This window comes from Herpailurus yagouaroundi, unplaced genomic scaffold (assembly GCF_014898765.1).
Source record: "Herpailurus yagouaroundi ecotype Mexico unplaced genomic scaffold, PumYag 29, whole genome shotgun sequence".
NCBI lineage: Eukaryota > Metazoa > Chordata > Mammalia > Carnivora > Felidae > Herpailurus > Herpailurus yagouaroundi.
The window spans coordinates 45,997,854-46,016,783 of record NW_024412377.1 but is presented as its reverse complement, the minus strand read 5'-3'; the positions used below and the strand labels follow the sequence as shown (position 1 = coordinate 46,016,783).

Here is an 18,930-nt window from a genome sequence, read left to right as displayed (position 1 = left end):
GTTGGAAGAAAGTCTAATTCCGGAGCCCGTACTTGTAGCTGCTAAGCTAAACCCTTTCCATTTTGGTAACTGTGCGGCTGGAAGTTTCCAGGGAAAATGGGGAGAGGTATATATCTATATATGTGTGCATGTAAATGTGTACATTTATATTTTTAAGAAATATGAGTCAGCCATTTAATTTTACTTGCAATGTTTCAGCTCTTGGAGTCTTTTCACTCCACTTTTGAAAATAACACATTATAGGATGTTTGGAAAACTTACAAAAACATTAAATAGTGCAGTGCCCTATACCTGAAATTTATTCCCCCCTCCCTTTCCTGTTAGAGTATGAATCCATTAAGAACAGGGATAGCACAGCTATTCTAATAATGAAAGCGATGGTAGTGATAATGTGAACAGCCAGCGCCTTTCCACCTAGCCAAATGTCTAGCAAATTCTAGGTGCTCATTAAGTCGTTGTGGCACAAGTGAAAGAATAGAGATAACCAGTATTTAATGTTTTGAACTATGTCTTTCCAGTCTTTTATAAAATCATATAAATTACTTATGTAATATGTTTGTTATGTATACTGTATAGTAGTTGCCCCTTATCTGCAGGTGCCCTGTTCCAGGATGTGAGATAATAAAATGCCTGTGTGGTGAGGTGAGGTGAGGTGAAGGATGCAGGCACAGTGATGTAGCTAGCATTAGGCTACTATTGACCTCCTGACAACTCAGAAGGAGGAGCATTTGCTTCCATACAGTGGTTGACCACAGGTAACTGAAACCTCAGATAAGGGGGACAACTGTATATGGTATACTATTTAAAAAACATATATTGTTATATGTTGTACCTTGGAAAAAGCATAAGGAAAGTGAAATGAATAGTGTAAAAAAGGTACATATTTAGGTACACAAAGCCTTGAATTTTATGCAGCAAGTGTGGCATCTTTCCTGTTAGGCTCTTGGAGTAAATGGGGTAGAAACCGTTTTCTAAATTAATTCTCAGTCTCCAAAGCTTGGTACATAGTAGGTACTCAAAAAATGTTTGCAAGTGAACGAATGGTTATTTCAGAGTGGGCTTGTATGTGTGTGGGTAGTTGCATCTGAATTTTTTTTCTGTGTGTTTTGGGAATGTGTATGTATGTATATCATATACCCATATGATCTAGGCTCCATGGTGTTGTATAAATCTACCTTTCTAGCCTTATGCCTTTCCATCATTCTCCATGCTATATTAACTACTTTTTTTGTCCATGTTCCATGTCCATTCTGTTCACACTTCTTCCTGTGTGTTGTTTCCACACCCTTGAATTTTCTCATTGACACCTTCATCTGTCACAATCCCAGGTGCTCTTTAAGGGAAGCGCTGCAAGCTCAGACGCCTACAGGGTCTAATCAGGTAACAAATGAGTCAAGTAGATTTAGGTGGAGATTGTAGGGAACTAGATAACATTTTGACTAAAAGGCTCAGCAACTCTTTGGCTTGAGCTAATTATTACCATGTCAAAAGTGGGCCTGGTGCTACCAGATATTTCAACTTTAAGGGAAGTTGAAAATCTGTATTCATATTTATATCATATCTGATTTTTTTTTTAATTTTTTTTTCAACGTTTATTTATTTTTAAGACAGAGAGAGACAGCATGAACAGGGGAGGGGCAGAGAGAGAGGGAGACACAGAATCGGAAACAGGCTCCAGGCTCCGAGCCATCAGCCCAGAGTCCGACGTGGGGCTCGAACTCACGGACCGCGAGATCGTGACCTGGCTGAAGTCGGACGCCCAACCGACTGCGCCACCCAGGCGCCCCTCATATCTGATTTTTAAGTGTTAGCAATTAGTAGTACAAATGTTTAAACTGTGCAGGCCAAATAAAAACATTTATAGGCTGGGTTTAGCAGTCATTCCAGTTTGTGACCACTATTCTATGCTTATTTCAGAGACTTCGTACATGAATCATATTGTCTGATTCCAGCAGACTTTTTTTTCTCTGTTCTTTTAGTATTTTATGTGTATCTCCATTATAGTGCTGTTTCCAAGCTGCCTTAGTTCTTTTTTAAAAAAAAAAAATTTTTTTTAACGTTTATTTATTTTTGAGACAGAGAGAGACAGAGCATGAATGGGGGAGGGGCAGAGAGAGAGGGAGACACAGAATCGGAAGCAGGCTTCAGGCTCTGAGCCATCAGCCCAGAGCCCGACGCGGGGCTCGAACTCACGGACCGCGAGATCGTGACCTGAGCTGAAGTCAGACGCTTAACTGACTGAGCCACCCAGGCGCCCCTGCCTTAGTTTTTAGTATGTGTGTCTTTTCTAGACACATTAGAAATGTTTTGATGGCTTGGATTGGGTCTAATTCTCTATTAGTAAATACTGGTATAAAATAAATACTTATATATACCTAAGGCTTTGGTATGTATATAAGTATGTACTTGTGAGATACATTAATTTCTCCTCTGGGAATATTTGGCTATCTTGGAAACCAGCATCTGCTTTTTGTAAAAATACCAGTAGCATCTTGGCTTTAATTGCCAAAGAGATGTACTTATGAAAGGGACTGAATTGGTTAACATTGTTATTCAAAAGCTGATTTGATTTAGATGCTATCTGATGGCTTAAATTTCATCATTTTATCTCTCAGAAGTTTAAGTAGAAATAGTTAATACTAAGATTTTTGAGTGACAGTCAATAAAAGGAAAAATTGATACATTGGATGTCATTGAAATGAAAAACATTTGCTCTGTGAAAGACCCTGTGAGGAAGATGAAAAAACAAGCTACAGGCTGGGACAAAATATTTGCAAATCACATGTCTGACAAGGGACTTGAATCTATAATACATAAAGAGCTCTCAAAACTCAACAGTAAAAAAAAAAAAATCGAATTAGAAAATGAGCAAAAGATACAAATAGGTATTTCACTGAAGAGGCTATCCAGATGGCAAGTAAGCACATGAAGAGACGTTCTAAATCATTAGCCTTTAGAGGCATGCAGCTTAAAGCCACAGTGAGATTATTATTACACACCTACCAGAATGGCTCAAACAAAGATAAACTGCCAAATGCTGGTGAGAATGCTAAGAAACTTGGATCACTCACACATCGCTGGTGGTAATGTAAAATGGTACATGTACTCTGGGAAAGAGTGGCAGTTCTTATAAAACTGAACAAGTACTTAACGTATGATCCAGCAGTTGTTCCCTTGGTCATTTATTTCAGAGAAATGAAAGCTTATGTTCCCGCAAAAAGCTGAACGTTGATGTTCGTAGCCGTTTTATTTGTAATAGACCCAAACTGGGAATAGCCCAGGTATCCTTTGATGGGTAAATGGTTAAGCAAACTGAAATACATCCATACCGAGGAATACTACTCAGCAAAAAAGGGAAGAAACTATTGACACAGTAACTTGATGGATTTTGGGGGACTTAGGCTGAGTGAAAACAATCTCCAAAGGTTACATACGGAATGAATCCATTTATATAACATCTTGTGTAGAGAGGGAGAACAGATCAGTGGTTGCTATGGGTTGGTGAGGGTGGGGTGGGATGTGTCTAAAAAATGATAACCTATGGGGCGCCTGCGTGGCTCAGTCGGTTAAACATCTGACTCTTGATTTCGGCTCAGATCATGATCTCGCAGTTCAAGGTTTCGAGCTCTGCGTTGGGCTCTGTGCTGACAGTGTAGAACCTGCTTGGGATTGTGTCTCTTCCCCTTGCTCTCTGCCCCTCCCCTACTTGCTTGCTCTCTCTCTCTAAGTATATAAACAGTAAAAAATGGATAACTTGGGATCCTTGTGATTGAACCGTTCTGTATCCTGAGTGTGGTGATGGTCACACAAATCTGTACATATGATAAAATTTCATAGAACTGAATACACATACACGAGTGTCTATAAAACTGATGAAATTTGAATATGATCAGTGGGTTGTATCAGTTTCCTGGTTGTCATATTACACTGTGGTTACACAAGTTGTTGCCATTGGAAAAACCTGGGTGGAGGATATTCAGATCTGTCTGTATTTTTTATACCTGCATGTGACTATGATAATCTCAAGATAAAAAGCTTAAATAACTTACACCAAAAAACCCTATAGAATTAATTTTTCCTTTGGCTTTTATTTTACCAGGCAATGATCTAGTCATGTCGGATAAAAATGATATTGAAACTCCAGTGGTAACTGAAGCAACCTCCATCCTTGAAGATGAGAAGTATGAGCCAGCCAAGAGTTCTGAGTCTGCTGACCAAAGTGTCAAGCCAGAGGATAAATCGGAACCTGTAGTTTTCACTCGGAAAAGACCAGAATCCAAACCTTCCATCGATCTTGAGACTTCAGAAGTTCTCCCTGTTGAGGCATCACAGGCTGCAGGCAAAGTAAAGTGTTTATTAAAACATTGGAATTAAAAGTTTGGGTTAACGGGGCACCTGGGTGGCTCAGTCGGTTAAGCTTCTGACTTCAGCTCAGGTCATGATCTCACAGTTCGTGGGTTCGAGCCCCACATCAGGCTTGTGCTGACAACTCAGAGCCTGGAGCCTGCTTCCGATTCTGTGTCTCCCTCTCTGTCTGCCCCTCCCCTGCTCGTGCTCTGCCTCTCTCTATCTCAAAAATAAACATTAAAAAAAATAAAAGTTTGGGCTGAAAGGGATGTGGAATCAAAACCAATTTAAGATTACCTATTTCTTTTCTTTGAAAGCCATAAAACACAATTTTCTCAGTTTTATAAATACCTTTAGGAGTAGTTGCCTTTGCTACATGGTGCTTGAATGCAGGTAACATACATCTGTCAGCCAAGCAATACATTTTTTTTTTTTTTTTTGAGAGAGAGAGGGAGAGCGCACATGTGCGCAGTGGGGAGGGGCAGAGGGACAGGGAGAGAGAATCTTGAACAGGCTGCATGCCCAGTGTGGAGCCCAACGTGGGGCTCCATTTCAGGACCATGAGATCATGACCAGAGCCGAAATCAAGAAGTTGGACACTCAACTGACTAAGCCTTCCTCAGTTTGCCACCAAGCAATATGATTGTTTAGCTAAATGTTATGTATTTGTTCATCTGTATGTTGGGCTAATAATTAGATACCTTGCCTATATACTCTCTTATTCTCTACTTTTCCATTTTCTTTTGCCTTTTGTTTTTCTGCCTACTGGGAAGAATAGGAGACTGTTTCCAAAGATGTACCTCAGACTGGATGGGGATATTGGGGCAGCTGGGGCAAATCCTTACTCTCTTCAGCCTCAGCTACAGTAGCTACAGTAGGTAAGGTCATCCATCATTTTATTAACTTTTGCATGTGTTTTGCTATAGATCTGTGTTAAAAATGACTATTGATAATTCCTCTTCCATCTTTACTTAAGGGCTTTATAGTTTAAAAATTGGTCAGGAAGGATAGGCTGGTTTATAGTACACCCAGAGTTTGCAGCAGCCTTTTCTCATTAGCATTCTTTAGAGTTTCTCATTGACCAAGAATTGTTAATATGAAACTATCTGTGGTGGTACTGAATCAAGTTTGTCGTTTTGTTTTGTTTGTTTGTTTGGTAAGATTACACTCCCAAACATTAGTTACGTATGGTCAAGATAGCGTGTCTATGGCTATGGTGATTTTAACCATCTACAGGTTTGTTTCTTCAGTTTTGGTGACTAATAGTAAGTAGTATTCAGGCATAAAAATGTTACCATTTTTCTCATTAGGCCAAGGTATTTCAAATGTCATTGAGAAGGCAGAGACTTCTCTTGGAATTCCTAGTCCCAGTGAAATTTCAACGGAAGTCCAGTGTGCAACAGGTCAGTATGTGGGAACATTAAGCCCTAGAACCATGGGTCAAAATAGAACAGTTGAGCTTGCTATTTGGTATATATTTATTGAGTGTCTGATATTCAGGACATCATGGGACTGGTGAGAAAGGGGATTGGACTTTGACTAACAGGTCTGTGTTCTTTAACCACTTTGCTGACATGGGATGATATTTTATATGTCAAAGGATGGTTACAAACATTAAATAAGGCCATGAGTGTAGAATATAAAAGTTGCTTAGTGCTGTTTTGGGCACAATTGAGTATGACCCCAAGAAAAGTTAGCTGAGTTGGACCCTGTTGTGGCACAAAAAATATTTTAATGTGTTTCGTTTGGGGATTTATTTTTTTGTGTTTGAATATTTATGAGGGTGAAATTTAATTTTGGACACCTGTTTTGATCATTGTACTCTCACTTAAGCCACAAAGGGAAGAGTTTTGAACCAGGGATCAAGATGGCCTAGGACAAGAATATAGAAAACTTTTCAGGCCCTAATACTGCTTTCTCCATCTCTCAGGGGCTTTATTGTCTCCCACTCTTCTCTTTGATCATCTCATTTTTTTCTCCCAAATATGCATACTTTTCTAGGACAAAATTTAAAATATGCCGTATTTTAGAAAGTTAGATTTATGGATTTTATGATTTATTTGTATGACTAATTAAATGTAAATTAGATGTGGATATATAATTTACATCTTTATAAGAGTAAAGTTTACTCTTTTTAAGTATACAGTTTATGTGTTTTGATGAACATACAGTCCTGTTTACACAATACACTTGCAGTCCACTGTGATATACAGTATAGAATATTTCCTTAATCTGTATAGATAATCAAAATATAAGAATATTTTCATCACTCCCCAAAAGACTCCTCATGGCCCTTTGTGGTACTCCCATCACTTACTCTTGTTTTTGGCAACTACTAATCTGTTTTCTGCCTAAAGTTTGACCTTGTCCAGAAGATCATACACATGGAATCATACAGTATATAGTGTGTTATGACATATATCAGTAGTTTGTTCAAAAGACTAGATTTTATTTTTTAAATGAAATGAAGATGAAGAAAAGCCATGTTAGCTTTCATTTAAATATGAGTAGCTTAAAATAATAAAACAAAAAGGGCTAAGGCTATCCTGTGTGTAGGAAGCAGGATCTAATTTTTAAAGTCTCATACATGCTGATAAAGAAAAACTATAGACCATCCCTTCTTGTTTACACATCCCCTTCCTCTTGTAGGACAGACAAATGCCAAAGATAATGCAAACTCCTCCCCGTTGACTGGGCCATTTGGTGTATTCTCAACCATCTCTACTGCTGTTCAGACCACAGTGAGTAAAATGCCTGGTGGACTCCACCTCTCTGAACACAGGGGGTTTCTGTCTCTTTCTCCCTCTTTTTCTTGAAAAGCCATGAGGACTGATTACTCTTAAATGAGTCCAAATTGCTGAAGATCAATTACTTTGATCTTAGAGGTAGAGTGGAGCTACTTGGAAACTTTCTTTAAAGAAGTAAAGGACAGAGCAGAGGATGAAGAATAATAGAGAGGCAATGTACATAATATTTTATGGACTATGAATTCTGAGATTGGTGGCCTAGAAACTCTGCTTTACAAAAATATTCTTCCCGTAATTGAGTAACTGTAGACGATTAGAAACATTTTTTAAAGGATTTTATCGGAAACTTAATGTCTTTCTTACATGAGAATAGGTAACTAGTACTTAATTTTAACTTCTTATTGAAGTAAAACATGTAGAAAAGTGGAATCCTAAGTGCTCAGTTGAATTTTCACAGCATGAACGCAGACTAAGGAACAACATGATGGTACATTGTATGTTCCCCTTGTGCCCTCTCCTCGCCATCTCTGATTTTTCCTTTTGCCCATGGTGACCACAATCCTGACTTCTACCATCACAGATTAATTTTGCCTGCTTTTAAACTTTACATAAATGGAATCATACGGTATAGACTCTGTTGTACTTGGTTTATTTCACTCAACATTATGTTTGTGTGATTTCTTCATCGTGTAGTTTGTATGGTGTATTCCGTTTTCTTTGCTGTATTCCATTATGTGAATGTACAGCATTTATTTATTCCATGGTTGGTGAGTATTGTGGTTGTTTCCAGTTTTTAGCTTTTACAAATAGTGCTGCCATGGACATTTTGTACGTCTTTTCATGAACCTCTGTACACATCTGTGTTGAGTACTGACAAACAGCTGGCCACAGTGGTTGTATCTGTTTACATTCCCACATGCAGTAGATGATTGTTTTCGTTGCTCCATATTCTTGACAGTGCTTGGTATTGTTAGCCACTATTTTATATAATCAAACCATGCAGATGTCTTTTTTCAGTATTCTTGCAATGAAGTTGCATGTGTTTCCTAGGGAAAGAGCGTAATCAGTGGGGGTTTGGATGCCTTAGAATTCATTGGGAAAAAGACAATGGATGTAATAGCAGAAGGGGATCCTGGATTTAAAAGAACGAAGGGTCTGATGAACCGGAATTCTACATTGTCTCAGGTACCATTTGTCTTTACCTGTGTATTTAATGTGTCTGTTTTGATCTGTATTTTTTGCCTGTAGTAGACCTTGTTAGTATTTCTTTCCTTTTGAAAACTTTTCAATGATATGTTCATTAAGGCTTTTTTTTGGGTGAGGGGATGAGAGCTCTAACGGTTATAAAAATGCCCAGTTCTTTTTTCCCTACTCTTTATTTTCTGCAGGGGCCTCTTGTCACTGCAGTAGAAGATGACAAGCCCTTTCAGAGCTGTTGAGTAGATTAATATTTAAAGCACTTTCAAAGAAACACCTGGTTCCTTGGGTGTTATTTACCCTGTCCAGATTAGAATTGTGTGTGATCATTTTTTTTTTCCCAGCAGCTCCTTAGCCGATCAGATTTGAATTGCAGTGCCAGGAAGGAAAGGGCAGTGTTCTGTATGGTTCCTGTCTCAGCTCTGCTTCCCCCAGCTCTTGGAGCTCACCCTTGAGCTCTCATTACTTGCTGCAGTGTAATCCTCCATCTATTTGCCAGGTTTTACGAGAGGCAAAGGAGAAAGAAGAGCTATGGACCTCCAATGAGGTTGCCTTGGAAACAGACAAGAAAACTCATTATGGGCTACTCTTTGATGAATTTCAAGGCCTTTCGCATCTGGAAGCTCTGGAGATGCTTTCCCGAGAAAGTGAGATGAAGGTAATTCCAAACCCCAAATTTCAAATGGTTGGTCTCCAAGCAAAGGAGTGCTGCCTAGTTGTGTCTCTTTTTGCACAGTTGGAAGATGAAATGTATTTCACATGGAGGCTTGAGACTCTTTGAAAATACTATACCAACACAGACAAACAAACGATGTTTGAACTAACCGCTACAAATAGAATGAGTCAAGTGTTACTTTTCAAAATTTAAACAAAAGGAAGACAGATTAACAAAGAAGTTTTAATAGCACATCCGTTACTTTTCCTTTGCCTTGGTCTTTTTCTTTTTTTTGGTAGTTCCCTGGCTTAAGCTGCCAATTGGATATGGTTACCTGTTAGTTTTTAATTGATTCAAGACTGTTTCATTTCCCCCTAATTTATCAGCCATTGTTAAACACTAATAATTTCCAGATGTTTCTGGCTTATATTATTTTGGAAGTATAAATTCTCCCTACCTTTATGTAATGACTAGCCTCTTGTATTGTTCTTAAGGAATAGTTTGTATCAGCAGGTGAGCTCATAATTTTTATTTTAATTTGGCCTCTTCTCCACTTGAAAATGTTTTTATTTTTCTTCTGTAGTCTCACAACTTTTTTATTTTATATCCATTCAGGTGAAATCTATTCTTAATTCTCTAAGTGGAGAAGAATTAGAGACTCTAAAACATGAGTTGGAGCAACTCAAGGAAGCATTTTCCCTAGCAGAGTTCTGTGAGGAAGAGGAAGAAGAGAAAAAAGGTAATATGAAAATCCAGCATTTGAGTGGAAAGCATGTAGCATGTTTATATGCAGTGTATTGCTCTTGAAATATATTATTTTCTCTACAGTTATACTAGCCTGACTTTACTTTTTTGCTGCCTTGCCCCTGACCAGGCATTGATATGAGCAGTCGGCCTTATGTGCATATTTTTGTCCCACTCCCCCTCTGCTCTGCCCTTGACCCCCAAGATCTTTGTGGCTTCTCCAGGTCTAATCTTGTAGCTCACATCTCTGCCTGCTTTTTTGTTTAGAGAGTTTCCCTTGTTAGATTCGTGCCTCAGTCTGGCTGGTCATCCCTATGAGTTTTATATCCCTAGATACTGCTTCTGTGCCTCTCTGACTCCTGTGATCCCTGTCCTCAACTTGAATTCAGGCATGTATGTTGGGAGTTATCCAAAATGCAGGTGATAATTTGTCTTTTTATTTTCAAAAGTTTTTGTGTGTGTGTGCCATATTTTTAATATCTGCATATTCTCCAAAGTTTAAGTGTAGTAGCTACTCATTTTTGCAAAATTATCAGGAAACAAGTTTGTTTACGTAAAGCATAATCTCTAGTCAACAGAATCTTAACCTTTGAGAGTTTTTTTTTAATTTTTTTTTTTCAACGTTTATTTATTTTTGGGACAGAGAGAGACAGAGCATGAACAGGGGAGGGGCAGAGAGAGAGGGAGACACAGAATCGGAAACAGGCTCCAGGCTCCGAGCCATCAGCCCAGAGCCCGACGTGGGGCTCGAACTCATGGACCACGAGATTGTGACCTGGCCGAAGTCGGACGCTTAACCGACTGCGCCACCCAGGCGCCCCAGAGAGTTTTATTTTAAAGATTAGATGGAAATGTTTCTAATATGTCTTACATGCTACTTTTTTAGTAGAATCTAATGAGTGTAGGTTTTTGCCTCCCCGCCCCCCTTTTTCCTTTTAATGAAGCAGTCAGTTAACAAATATTAAAAGTGATTCGAAAAATTCCCTCAGGGTCCATCAAGACACATGGGCCAATCACCCATGTGGTAGATTAAATCAGTGCTTTGAAGGGCTTCTGGGTGGCGCAGTCGGTTAAGCGTCCGACTTCAGCCAGGTCACGATCTCGCGATCCGTGAGTTCGAGCCCCACGTCGGGCTCTGGGCTGATGGCTCAGAGCCTGGAGCCTGTTTCCGATTCTGTGTCTCCCTCTCTCTCTGCCCCTCGCCCGTTCATGCTCTGTCTCTCTCTGTCCCAAAAATAAATAAACGTTGAAAAAAAAATAAATTAAATAGAAAAATAAATAAATCAGTGCTTTGGAGAGTGTGGTCTGCAGAATCTTGGGTCTCTAAGATCTCTTCAGGGAATCCAGGAGTCAAAACTCTGCATGATAAATTTGACAATAAATTTCATATTAAAAAAAATAAAATGATTAAAAAAACTCTGCATACTAATACCAAGACGTTATTTTCTTTTCTTTTTAAAAAATGTATCATTTTGACATTTGCACTGGTGGTGCAAAAGCAGTGGTGGGTAAAATTACTGGCTTCTTAACATAAATCAAGACAGTGGCACTGAACTGTATTAATACTGTATTTTCACCACCATGCATTCCCTGGCACTTTCATGTAATCTTGTTCTCATGTAGCAATTGTTAATCTTATTAAGTCTTGACCCTTGAATATATTACTTTTCGTATTTTGTATGATACATACTGAAGTCTCAAGGAAAAGCACTGGTATTTTTTTATTTTTAAGCTGAAGTAGCTGTTTTTTTTATTTAAAAACTTTTTTTTTTTTTTTTTAAATATTGCAGTAAAAAAAAAAAAAAAGATTGCAGTCACAGACTGTTCAGAGTAGGATGTACTTAAAACAACACATCACCACAGATTAAATGTAAAAGCAGACAAAAGAATCCAGTTGTCTTTAAGCTAGGCATCAAAGAGATTTGTAGAGATATAAAACAATGGCATTCATCTCACTAAAAGTTTTCTTTTTTGGAAAATACAGTTTTTCTTAAAAATTATGTCAAGTAGTGGGTTTATTGTTGTTATTTTTAAACAATTGATAAGTATTTCAAACATTTTAATTTTAATTTTTAATATGATAAATGTTGAGATCTATAACTTACATTATAAAAGACTCTTTGGAGTTGTCAAAAAGTTCTGAGTGTAAAGGGATCCTGAGACCAAAATGTTTTTGAGAACTGCTATATTAAATTATCTAAACTGCTTTGCTTTTGGAAATGTCTGTTACTTTTTAGAATTGTGTGCATCTTTATTTTCTTCTGAATGTCCATCTTTTAATTCTCTTCATTATCAGCTTGTATTTCTAATATCCTTTGAATCTCATTTTCAGTTTTTTTTTTTAACATTTGGTTTTGAGAGGGAGAGAGAGCACACGTGCACATGCATGCACACGCAAGCTGGGGAGGGGCAGAGAGAGGGAGACAGGATCCGAAGCAGGCTCCACGCTGTGAGCACAGGGCCCAATGCAGGGCTCGAACTCACAAACTGTGAGATCGTGACCTGAGCTGAAATCAAGAGTTGGCTACTTAACTGACTGAGCCACCCAGGCACCCCTGAATCTCATTTTCTGTGTCTAATCTGGTGGAAAACCGTTAACTAGCCATATTCAAGCTGTGTACTGAAAGCAGGGCACTTTGAGTGAGAGTCTTAGGGTCTTTCTTTTGAGAGAAGGAAGTAAAGTGGAATGCATGGATTTTATACTAAGAGAGCCTTTTTCTTTTTTGTTCCCATTTGTGTTCTGCACTGCATTCTAAGAAGTAAAATTGGCTGGTTATATAACCTCTTACTATACACTCTATGTAAAGATACTGGTCCTGATATGAAATGGCTCTTGAATATAAGTTTTTAAATCTTACCTGCAGCATTGAGAATTCAGTATAGAATGGTGGGTTTATAAAGGATGGGTTTTAGAGTTAGATCTGGGTTCAAATTCAAGATCTGCTGTTTCCTAAGCCGTGTGACCTTGGAGAATTACTTAACACTGAACTTCTGTTTTATCAGCTATAAGAGGATGCTAATTCCTCTCAGCTTGTTATAAGGCCTAATGAAATATTTAATATATGACACATAGTAAACACTCAATAAATGGTGGCTGCTATTTTCATGATGAGGATGGCATAAGTAAATAGATGAAGGTCTATACTTAGCAGGAAACCCCTAAATTAAACTTGATTTACTTAAGTTGCTCTGTTGTTCTCAACTAAGCTCTAGAGTGGCAATCCCCAGTTATTTATAAACTTAATTTATTTTTACATAGTACCATTAACAGTATTTGTTCAATTTAGTCAACATCTGGCTTTGCATAGCAATCAGAAAACCTGATCTTTAAATACCATTCTGAGGACTCTAATGGAGTTTCTGAACAGATGGATTTGTATCTATGACTTTTTTCTCCCCTACCTGTTTGCCAGAGATCAGGACTCTGAAAAGAAAGCAGTGTAGTGCTATTCCCAACAGCTTTCCCCAGTGGTTTTGGATGAAAATGCAACACTGTCCTTGGTATTTAATTACAGCTCAATGAAGATGTTAAAAACAACAACAACAACAACAAAACCAAAATGGTGGTAGCGGAGGGGAGAGAAAAACACAGAATCTGGTTCTGGTGACATTGGTCATCTTCATTTTCTGTCAGCATCCTTAGCTCTTGCCCCTCTGTCTTATGCATCTGATCCCTTTGCCTCAGCAGGAGAAGACCCCAGCCTCTCCAGGGTCCCTCCAGAGCACTAGCCCTGCCTCCTTCCCATCCTCGCACTTTTATTCTAATGCAGCAACTACTTTTTATACTCAGGTCTGTAGGGAGTACATGACAGGATCTTCAAATGTTTGTTTATTTTTGAGAGAGAGAGAGAGAGAATGAATGTGAATGGGGGAGGGACAGAGAAAGAGGGAGACACAGAATCTGAAACAGGCTCCGGGGCCTGAACTGTCAGTAAGGAGCCCGTTGTGGGACTCGAACCCACAAACAGAGGTCATGACCTGATCTGACACTTAACAAACTGAGCCACCCAGGCACCCGTCCAAACATTTTTTATGTATTTATTTTTTATCAGTAATCTCTACACCCATTGTGGGGCTCGAACTCATGACCCTGAGATCAAGTCACGTGCTCTACCCACTGAGGCAGCCAGGTGCCACCTCCAAATGTTTTTTGATCAACACTTAGTAAGCAGTAAGTTTTTTTGAGCACTTAGAACTAATGTATGTATATTTGATGATTATAAATTACACACATGTAATACTGTAATAACATATTTACATTTTAAAGTATATCCTCAAATAGAATTTTTTTTAAAAAATGAGACAAATATCTATAAATAAAAGTTCTGTTTTCCCCCTGTACTCCAATTGGATTATTTCTTGAACCCCTTGAGGTACATGCATCCTAGCATGGATTCAGAGTCCTCTCTTGCTCCCAAATAATTTAGGAGCATTGCTAGGAAAACAAAATGCCTGTCAGACTTTAGGTTTTTAGATAGTAGGATTTGATTAGGAGTTGTGTAGAGGACTTACATAGGTTACAGCTGTAATATTTAGTGAGATCAACTTTCCCCAAACTATAGTGTACCTGGGATCACCAGACCATTTGCATTTTCTGCCTTGAGCACCAAGAAGACAAAAGGATAGCAGATGGAGATAAAAGAACCAAGATGGAATTTTTTTTCTAAGGGTTTTGGGGAGAAAACAGGTGTGAAGAAATAATGATTTGCCCTAGTAAACCATGAACTGGTGACTAAGAAACACTTCTGTAGATTGTAAGTGCTAAAAGATTTCTATAAATAAGAGTTCTCCCTACATTGTGTGGTTACAAGAAACTTTGGTCTGAGAAAATGAAGTAGGATTTAGATGAGTAGAGCAGAAAATAGCATTTCCTGCCATTTGGATGTGTTGTTTTTCTGTTTTTTTTTTTTTTTTTTTTAATGTATTTGCTTGTATGTTTCTCAAATATAAGTATTATGTGTTCCCCATCATATCTTACCAGGCTTATTTAACCAACAGCTTTCTTACCATCCTTCCAACATTCTGGAATCCCTTTCCTCTTCCCTTTCCTCTTCCCTTTCTTCTTATCCATCATTATTTCTTACCTGGACCCTGGATTATTACCTCAGCCTTTCTGCCTTCCTTCTTATTCCCACCTCCACCCGGGAGCCAAAGTGGCTTTTTCTAAAATTTAAATTGGACATAATCTGTGTCTGTTTAAAATCATTCAGTGTCTCCTCACTACCTCAGTAAAAAGTTTGATTTCCTCTCCATAGGTTTTAAGGCCCTCTTTTGCCTAGATCCTACTTAACTTTCTAGCTTCACTTTTATCTCTCTTCTCTCTCTGAAATTAAGACTCTCCCAGATATATTAAACGTGCGGTCATGATCTTTGTATTTGTTTTTGCTACCTGAAACTCTTCTTTTTCTCCTGGCTACGTTGTACCTATTTTTTATGTCCCGACTTGAAGTCCACTTTCTTTGAAGCACATGCATGGTACCTGCTTAGTACTCTGCTTTCACCTGTTCTCATTCATACTTCTGGAATAGAACAGAGAGCACTGGATTTGAACTGGGGTGGGAAGGCCAAGGTTTGACTCTTAGTATTTGCTATTAGGAGAAATAACCCCTCCAAGTCTTAGTTTCTTTATCTCTAAAATGGGATGATGACCCTCTTTACAAACCCATTGGGAGAATTTGTTGGTGCATGTAGAAGGATTCTGTAAGCACCAGAGCACCGTGCTCATGTAAATTGCTGTTGCTATTCCTGGTGCTGCTGCGGCTCCTCCCTTGCCTCTCCTCTGCCTCCCCCTTTCCGCCCATCTCTGTCAGTCTTTCTGCAGGGTTTTACATGGCTCTGTGTTTTCTTTGTCTGTTTATTTGTTTAGGGGATGAAGACTTTACCAAAGAGATAACAGAGCTATTTTCCCAGCTTCATGTCTCCTCCAAACCTGAGAAGCTTACCAGGGTAAGTTATGCTTGGTGATTTTCACTTTTTTTACTTGTGTCAATTTAATGGATAAAGAATGTAAGGTTATAACTTTCTGGCAAGGATGTCACCAAACTGGGAGCTGTATTCTGAGTTCTGTGCCTTCTGCCTGCCTCCTGCTCTCACAGGTTAACATGCAAATTTCACATCTGCCCTGCCTGCCCCCCACATCTGCCATCCTCACCTGTTTTCATTTGGAACACTTGCTTATTTGAAAGCTCAAATCAGGTCACAGTGTTGGCAGTACTCACCGGCCTTCGTGATACCAGTGGGTTCGCCTTTATGGAGGCCTCACTGTTGTCAGGGCTCTGAGTGATCCAAGGATGATAGAATGTGGCCTCTGCCTTTATAGGGCTGGATGGAAGGTAATGATTTCCCAGAGCCCAGTGACCAGTTAGCATGTGAAAATGAGCCTTCCGTGGCCTATGCCTGGGTCTTTGATGGTGATGCCTGAGCTGTTTTTACATGTATGAAACATGGAGGGCCATTAGTCAAAGTGGGTAGGGAGCGCCTGTTTCCAGAGCAGTACTCATAGAGCATACTTGCCAGTCCAGCTCATGGGACACTATCCACTTGGTCTCGGGCTGCTTGCCATCTCTTCACCCACCTCTCCCAATCTCCAGAAACATCTCTGGACCAGGTAGCAGCAGATGCACATTGCTTCCTGGCCAGGATAGCCACCACAGTCACCTGCATACCGTAGGGTAAGGAATGTGATGCTTGATTTTGTTATCTCACTCTCCTTGCCCAGTGAAAAGGCTGCACTCCCCAAGCTATGCAGTCACCCCCCCAGGCAGCTCATCTTCCTCATCTCCACTACAGCGCTTGACTATAGCACTTTTTAGCTTGTATCATAGTGTTTTTTTTGAGTTGGAAATAATATCAAACTTAGAGAAAAGTTGCATAAATAATGCAAAGAAATTCGTATGTCTTTTATGCAAATATGCCTATTATTAATATATATATATATAATTTATACATTTAATCATTCGTGTTTGAGCATTTGTTCTCTTGTTACCTGTCGCTCTCTTCCCCCCCCCCCCCCGTCCTTTCCCTTTCTTTACATACACATGCACCACATGCACATACACACGTTGTTATTATTGGGACTATTTTGGGGAATAAATTGCAAACATGATAGCCCTATACTCATAAATATTTCAATATGTATCTGATAAGAATATGGATATTCCTGTAGGTAACCGTAGTAATTATCACCTGCAGTAAATTTAACATCGATAAGATATTTTTATTTAATCTCTTGTCCACATTCTTGTTTGGCAATTGGCCCAACAATGTCCTTCATATCCTATTTTTCCCTCTAACGTTGAAGCCAGAACATAATCACGAATTGTATTTAGTTGTCATATACTTTGAGTCTCTTAATCTGTGGTAGTTCCTCACTTTTCTTTGTCTTTTGTGATGAGAAATAAAAACCGCTTTCCCCCGTATAAAAACGGAGTATTCCTGATTTGGGGTTTGTCTGATGTTTTCTTATGATTAAAGTCATGTTATGCATTCCCAGGCAAGAGACTTAATAAGCAGTTTTATATCCTTCCTAGACTACACAATGCCCATCTTCCCCTTAAAATGATGTGTTGTCTGATTTCTCACTGTATGGTTACGAATTTTTTACTGCTAATAAACTTTCTGTGGGTAGACATTTTAAGACCAACAAATATCCTGCTGTTCATCATAATGTCCCTCCAGATTTAGCATCTATCCATGATTCTTGCTGCACCAGTGTTTACTGTGATGGTTGCAAAATGATGATTTCTCTTAACCCCAACACTTGCTCCTTATTTATCAGTTGGCTTTTAGCATTCTACTATAGTTAAGAGCTCTTCCTTCTTCTATTTATTTATTATCTATTTGTTATTTAATATCTCATGGAATTCTGTTTTTCCCCTTTGGTTTATAGTTCATTACTGTCCTTAATTATTTTGGGATTCAAATTGACCTTCAAACTGACTCTTGTGTGACATGCACTTACCATTTTTTGGAGTATTTCCTTATTTTCTGGCATAACCATATTCTGGACTCCTCTTGTACCTTCTGTACTCTAGCCCTGGAATCAGCCATTTCTTCAGGGAGCCATAGCTCCTTTTTAGTATTACAGGCTAAGACGTGGGTGCTAGGTGTGCTCATTGATATTGGGGTATCTTTGCCTCCCGGTCCTGTGGGCAGAGCTAGGAAATATACTTAAGTACACACACCCCAATATTTGCACATGTGCACACATACATATGTTAGAGATCGTGAATTTATGCTGTTAACTCCAGTTTCAGTGTGTCCCTACAGGAGTCTTCCTTGCCTTTCCTCATTACAGATTTGTATCTCTCATCTTCCACAATAATAACCCTGTCTCCCGACATTAGCACATTCCCTTATTTCCTCAATTCTATAATGCATCTGAAATAGTTTCATTGCTTTGCCCATGCCTACCTACTATAAAGCCAACCTATGAAAAGAATTTATGATTTATTTGCTTTCCCCCTCCATTAAATTTTTGAATATATAGAGGCTTATGCTTCTAAAAGTCAAAACTAAACAATTCCTATCCACTCCCTTTTCCTTTCTAATACTAACTTTCTTGTTTTCTGGCATAGCCTTCTTGTGTTTCTATTTTTAGATAAGTAGATAGATTTTGAAGATAAGCAGATCTATTTTCTTCTTATATAAAAGTTAACACACTGTCTATGTTCTTGAGCACTTTGCTTTATTCACTTAACCTTATACATATGTATTTTTATAAATTTATCACAGGTTTTTTTGATTTTTTTTTTTTAATGCGTGTATCTTACTTCCCATCCTAAACCTTAAATTTCTTCAAAGCTGGATCTGTGCTTTATTGGTCCTTAAAATCCCAGATCTACTGTCTCTTTGTGGTGTTGAGCAAGTTGTTTAACCTCTCTATGCCTTGGTTCCTTTAGCTGTGAGATAGGGTGATGTGGGGTTCTTTTGAGGATTTAATGTGTTAATGCATACAAAGGTCTTGGGAAGTCCCTGGCTCATAGTAAATGCTCACCATTGATGGTCCTATCTATAGAAGCTAGCCCAATATATTTAGGTGTTTGATAAATATACATATGTTAAGTAAACTTTATATTGCTAAGTGTTGGAGAAATACTAATGAAAAAGACCTAGTTTCTGTGCTCAAGGAGATCGTAATAATAAATAAACTATTTTAAAAAGGCAAGTAATCCTTATCTATTTGGTAGTTGTAGTCATTCTCTGCAAGTTGTGTTCACATTGTTTACATTTCCTGTGTTG

At 38.6% G+C, this 18,930-nt stretch overlaps 1 protein-coding gene across 2 annotated transcripts in view; it reads left to right on the top strand.

Moving 5' to 3' along the window:
* FAM114A2 (family with sequence similarity 114 member A2) overlaps positions 1-18,930 on the top strand; it is a 33,594-nt gene that overhangs the window by 663 nt on the left and 14,001 nt on the right. The window contains exons 1-9 of one of the 2 annotated variants that reach the window (XM_040498347.1): positions 734-755; positions 4,100-4,344; positions 5,126-5,225; positions 5,658-5,750; positions 6,997-7,088; positions 8,145-8,279; positions 8,791-8,949; positions 9,562-9,685; positions 15,557-15,636. In XM_040498347.1, the coding sequence (XP_040354281.1) occupies positions 4,114-4,344; positions 5,126-5,225; positions 5,658-5,750; positions 6,997-7,088; positions 8,145-8,279; positions 8,791-8,949; positions 9,562-9,685; positions 15,557-15,636 (1,014 nt within the window). In that variant the 5' untranslated portion in view covers positions 734-755; positions 4,100-4,113. Of the gene's footprint in view, positions 1-733; positions 756-4,099; positions 4,345-5,125; positions 5,226-5,657; positions 5,751-6,996; positions 7,089-8,144; positions 8,280-8,790; positions 8,950-9,561; positions 9,686-15,556; positions 15,637-18,930 lie in introns of those variants that run through there. The other variant, XM_040498338.1, reaches the window with a different exon arrangement.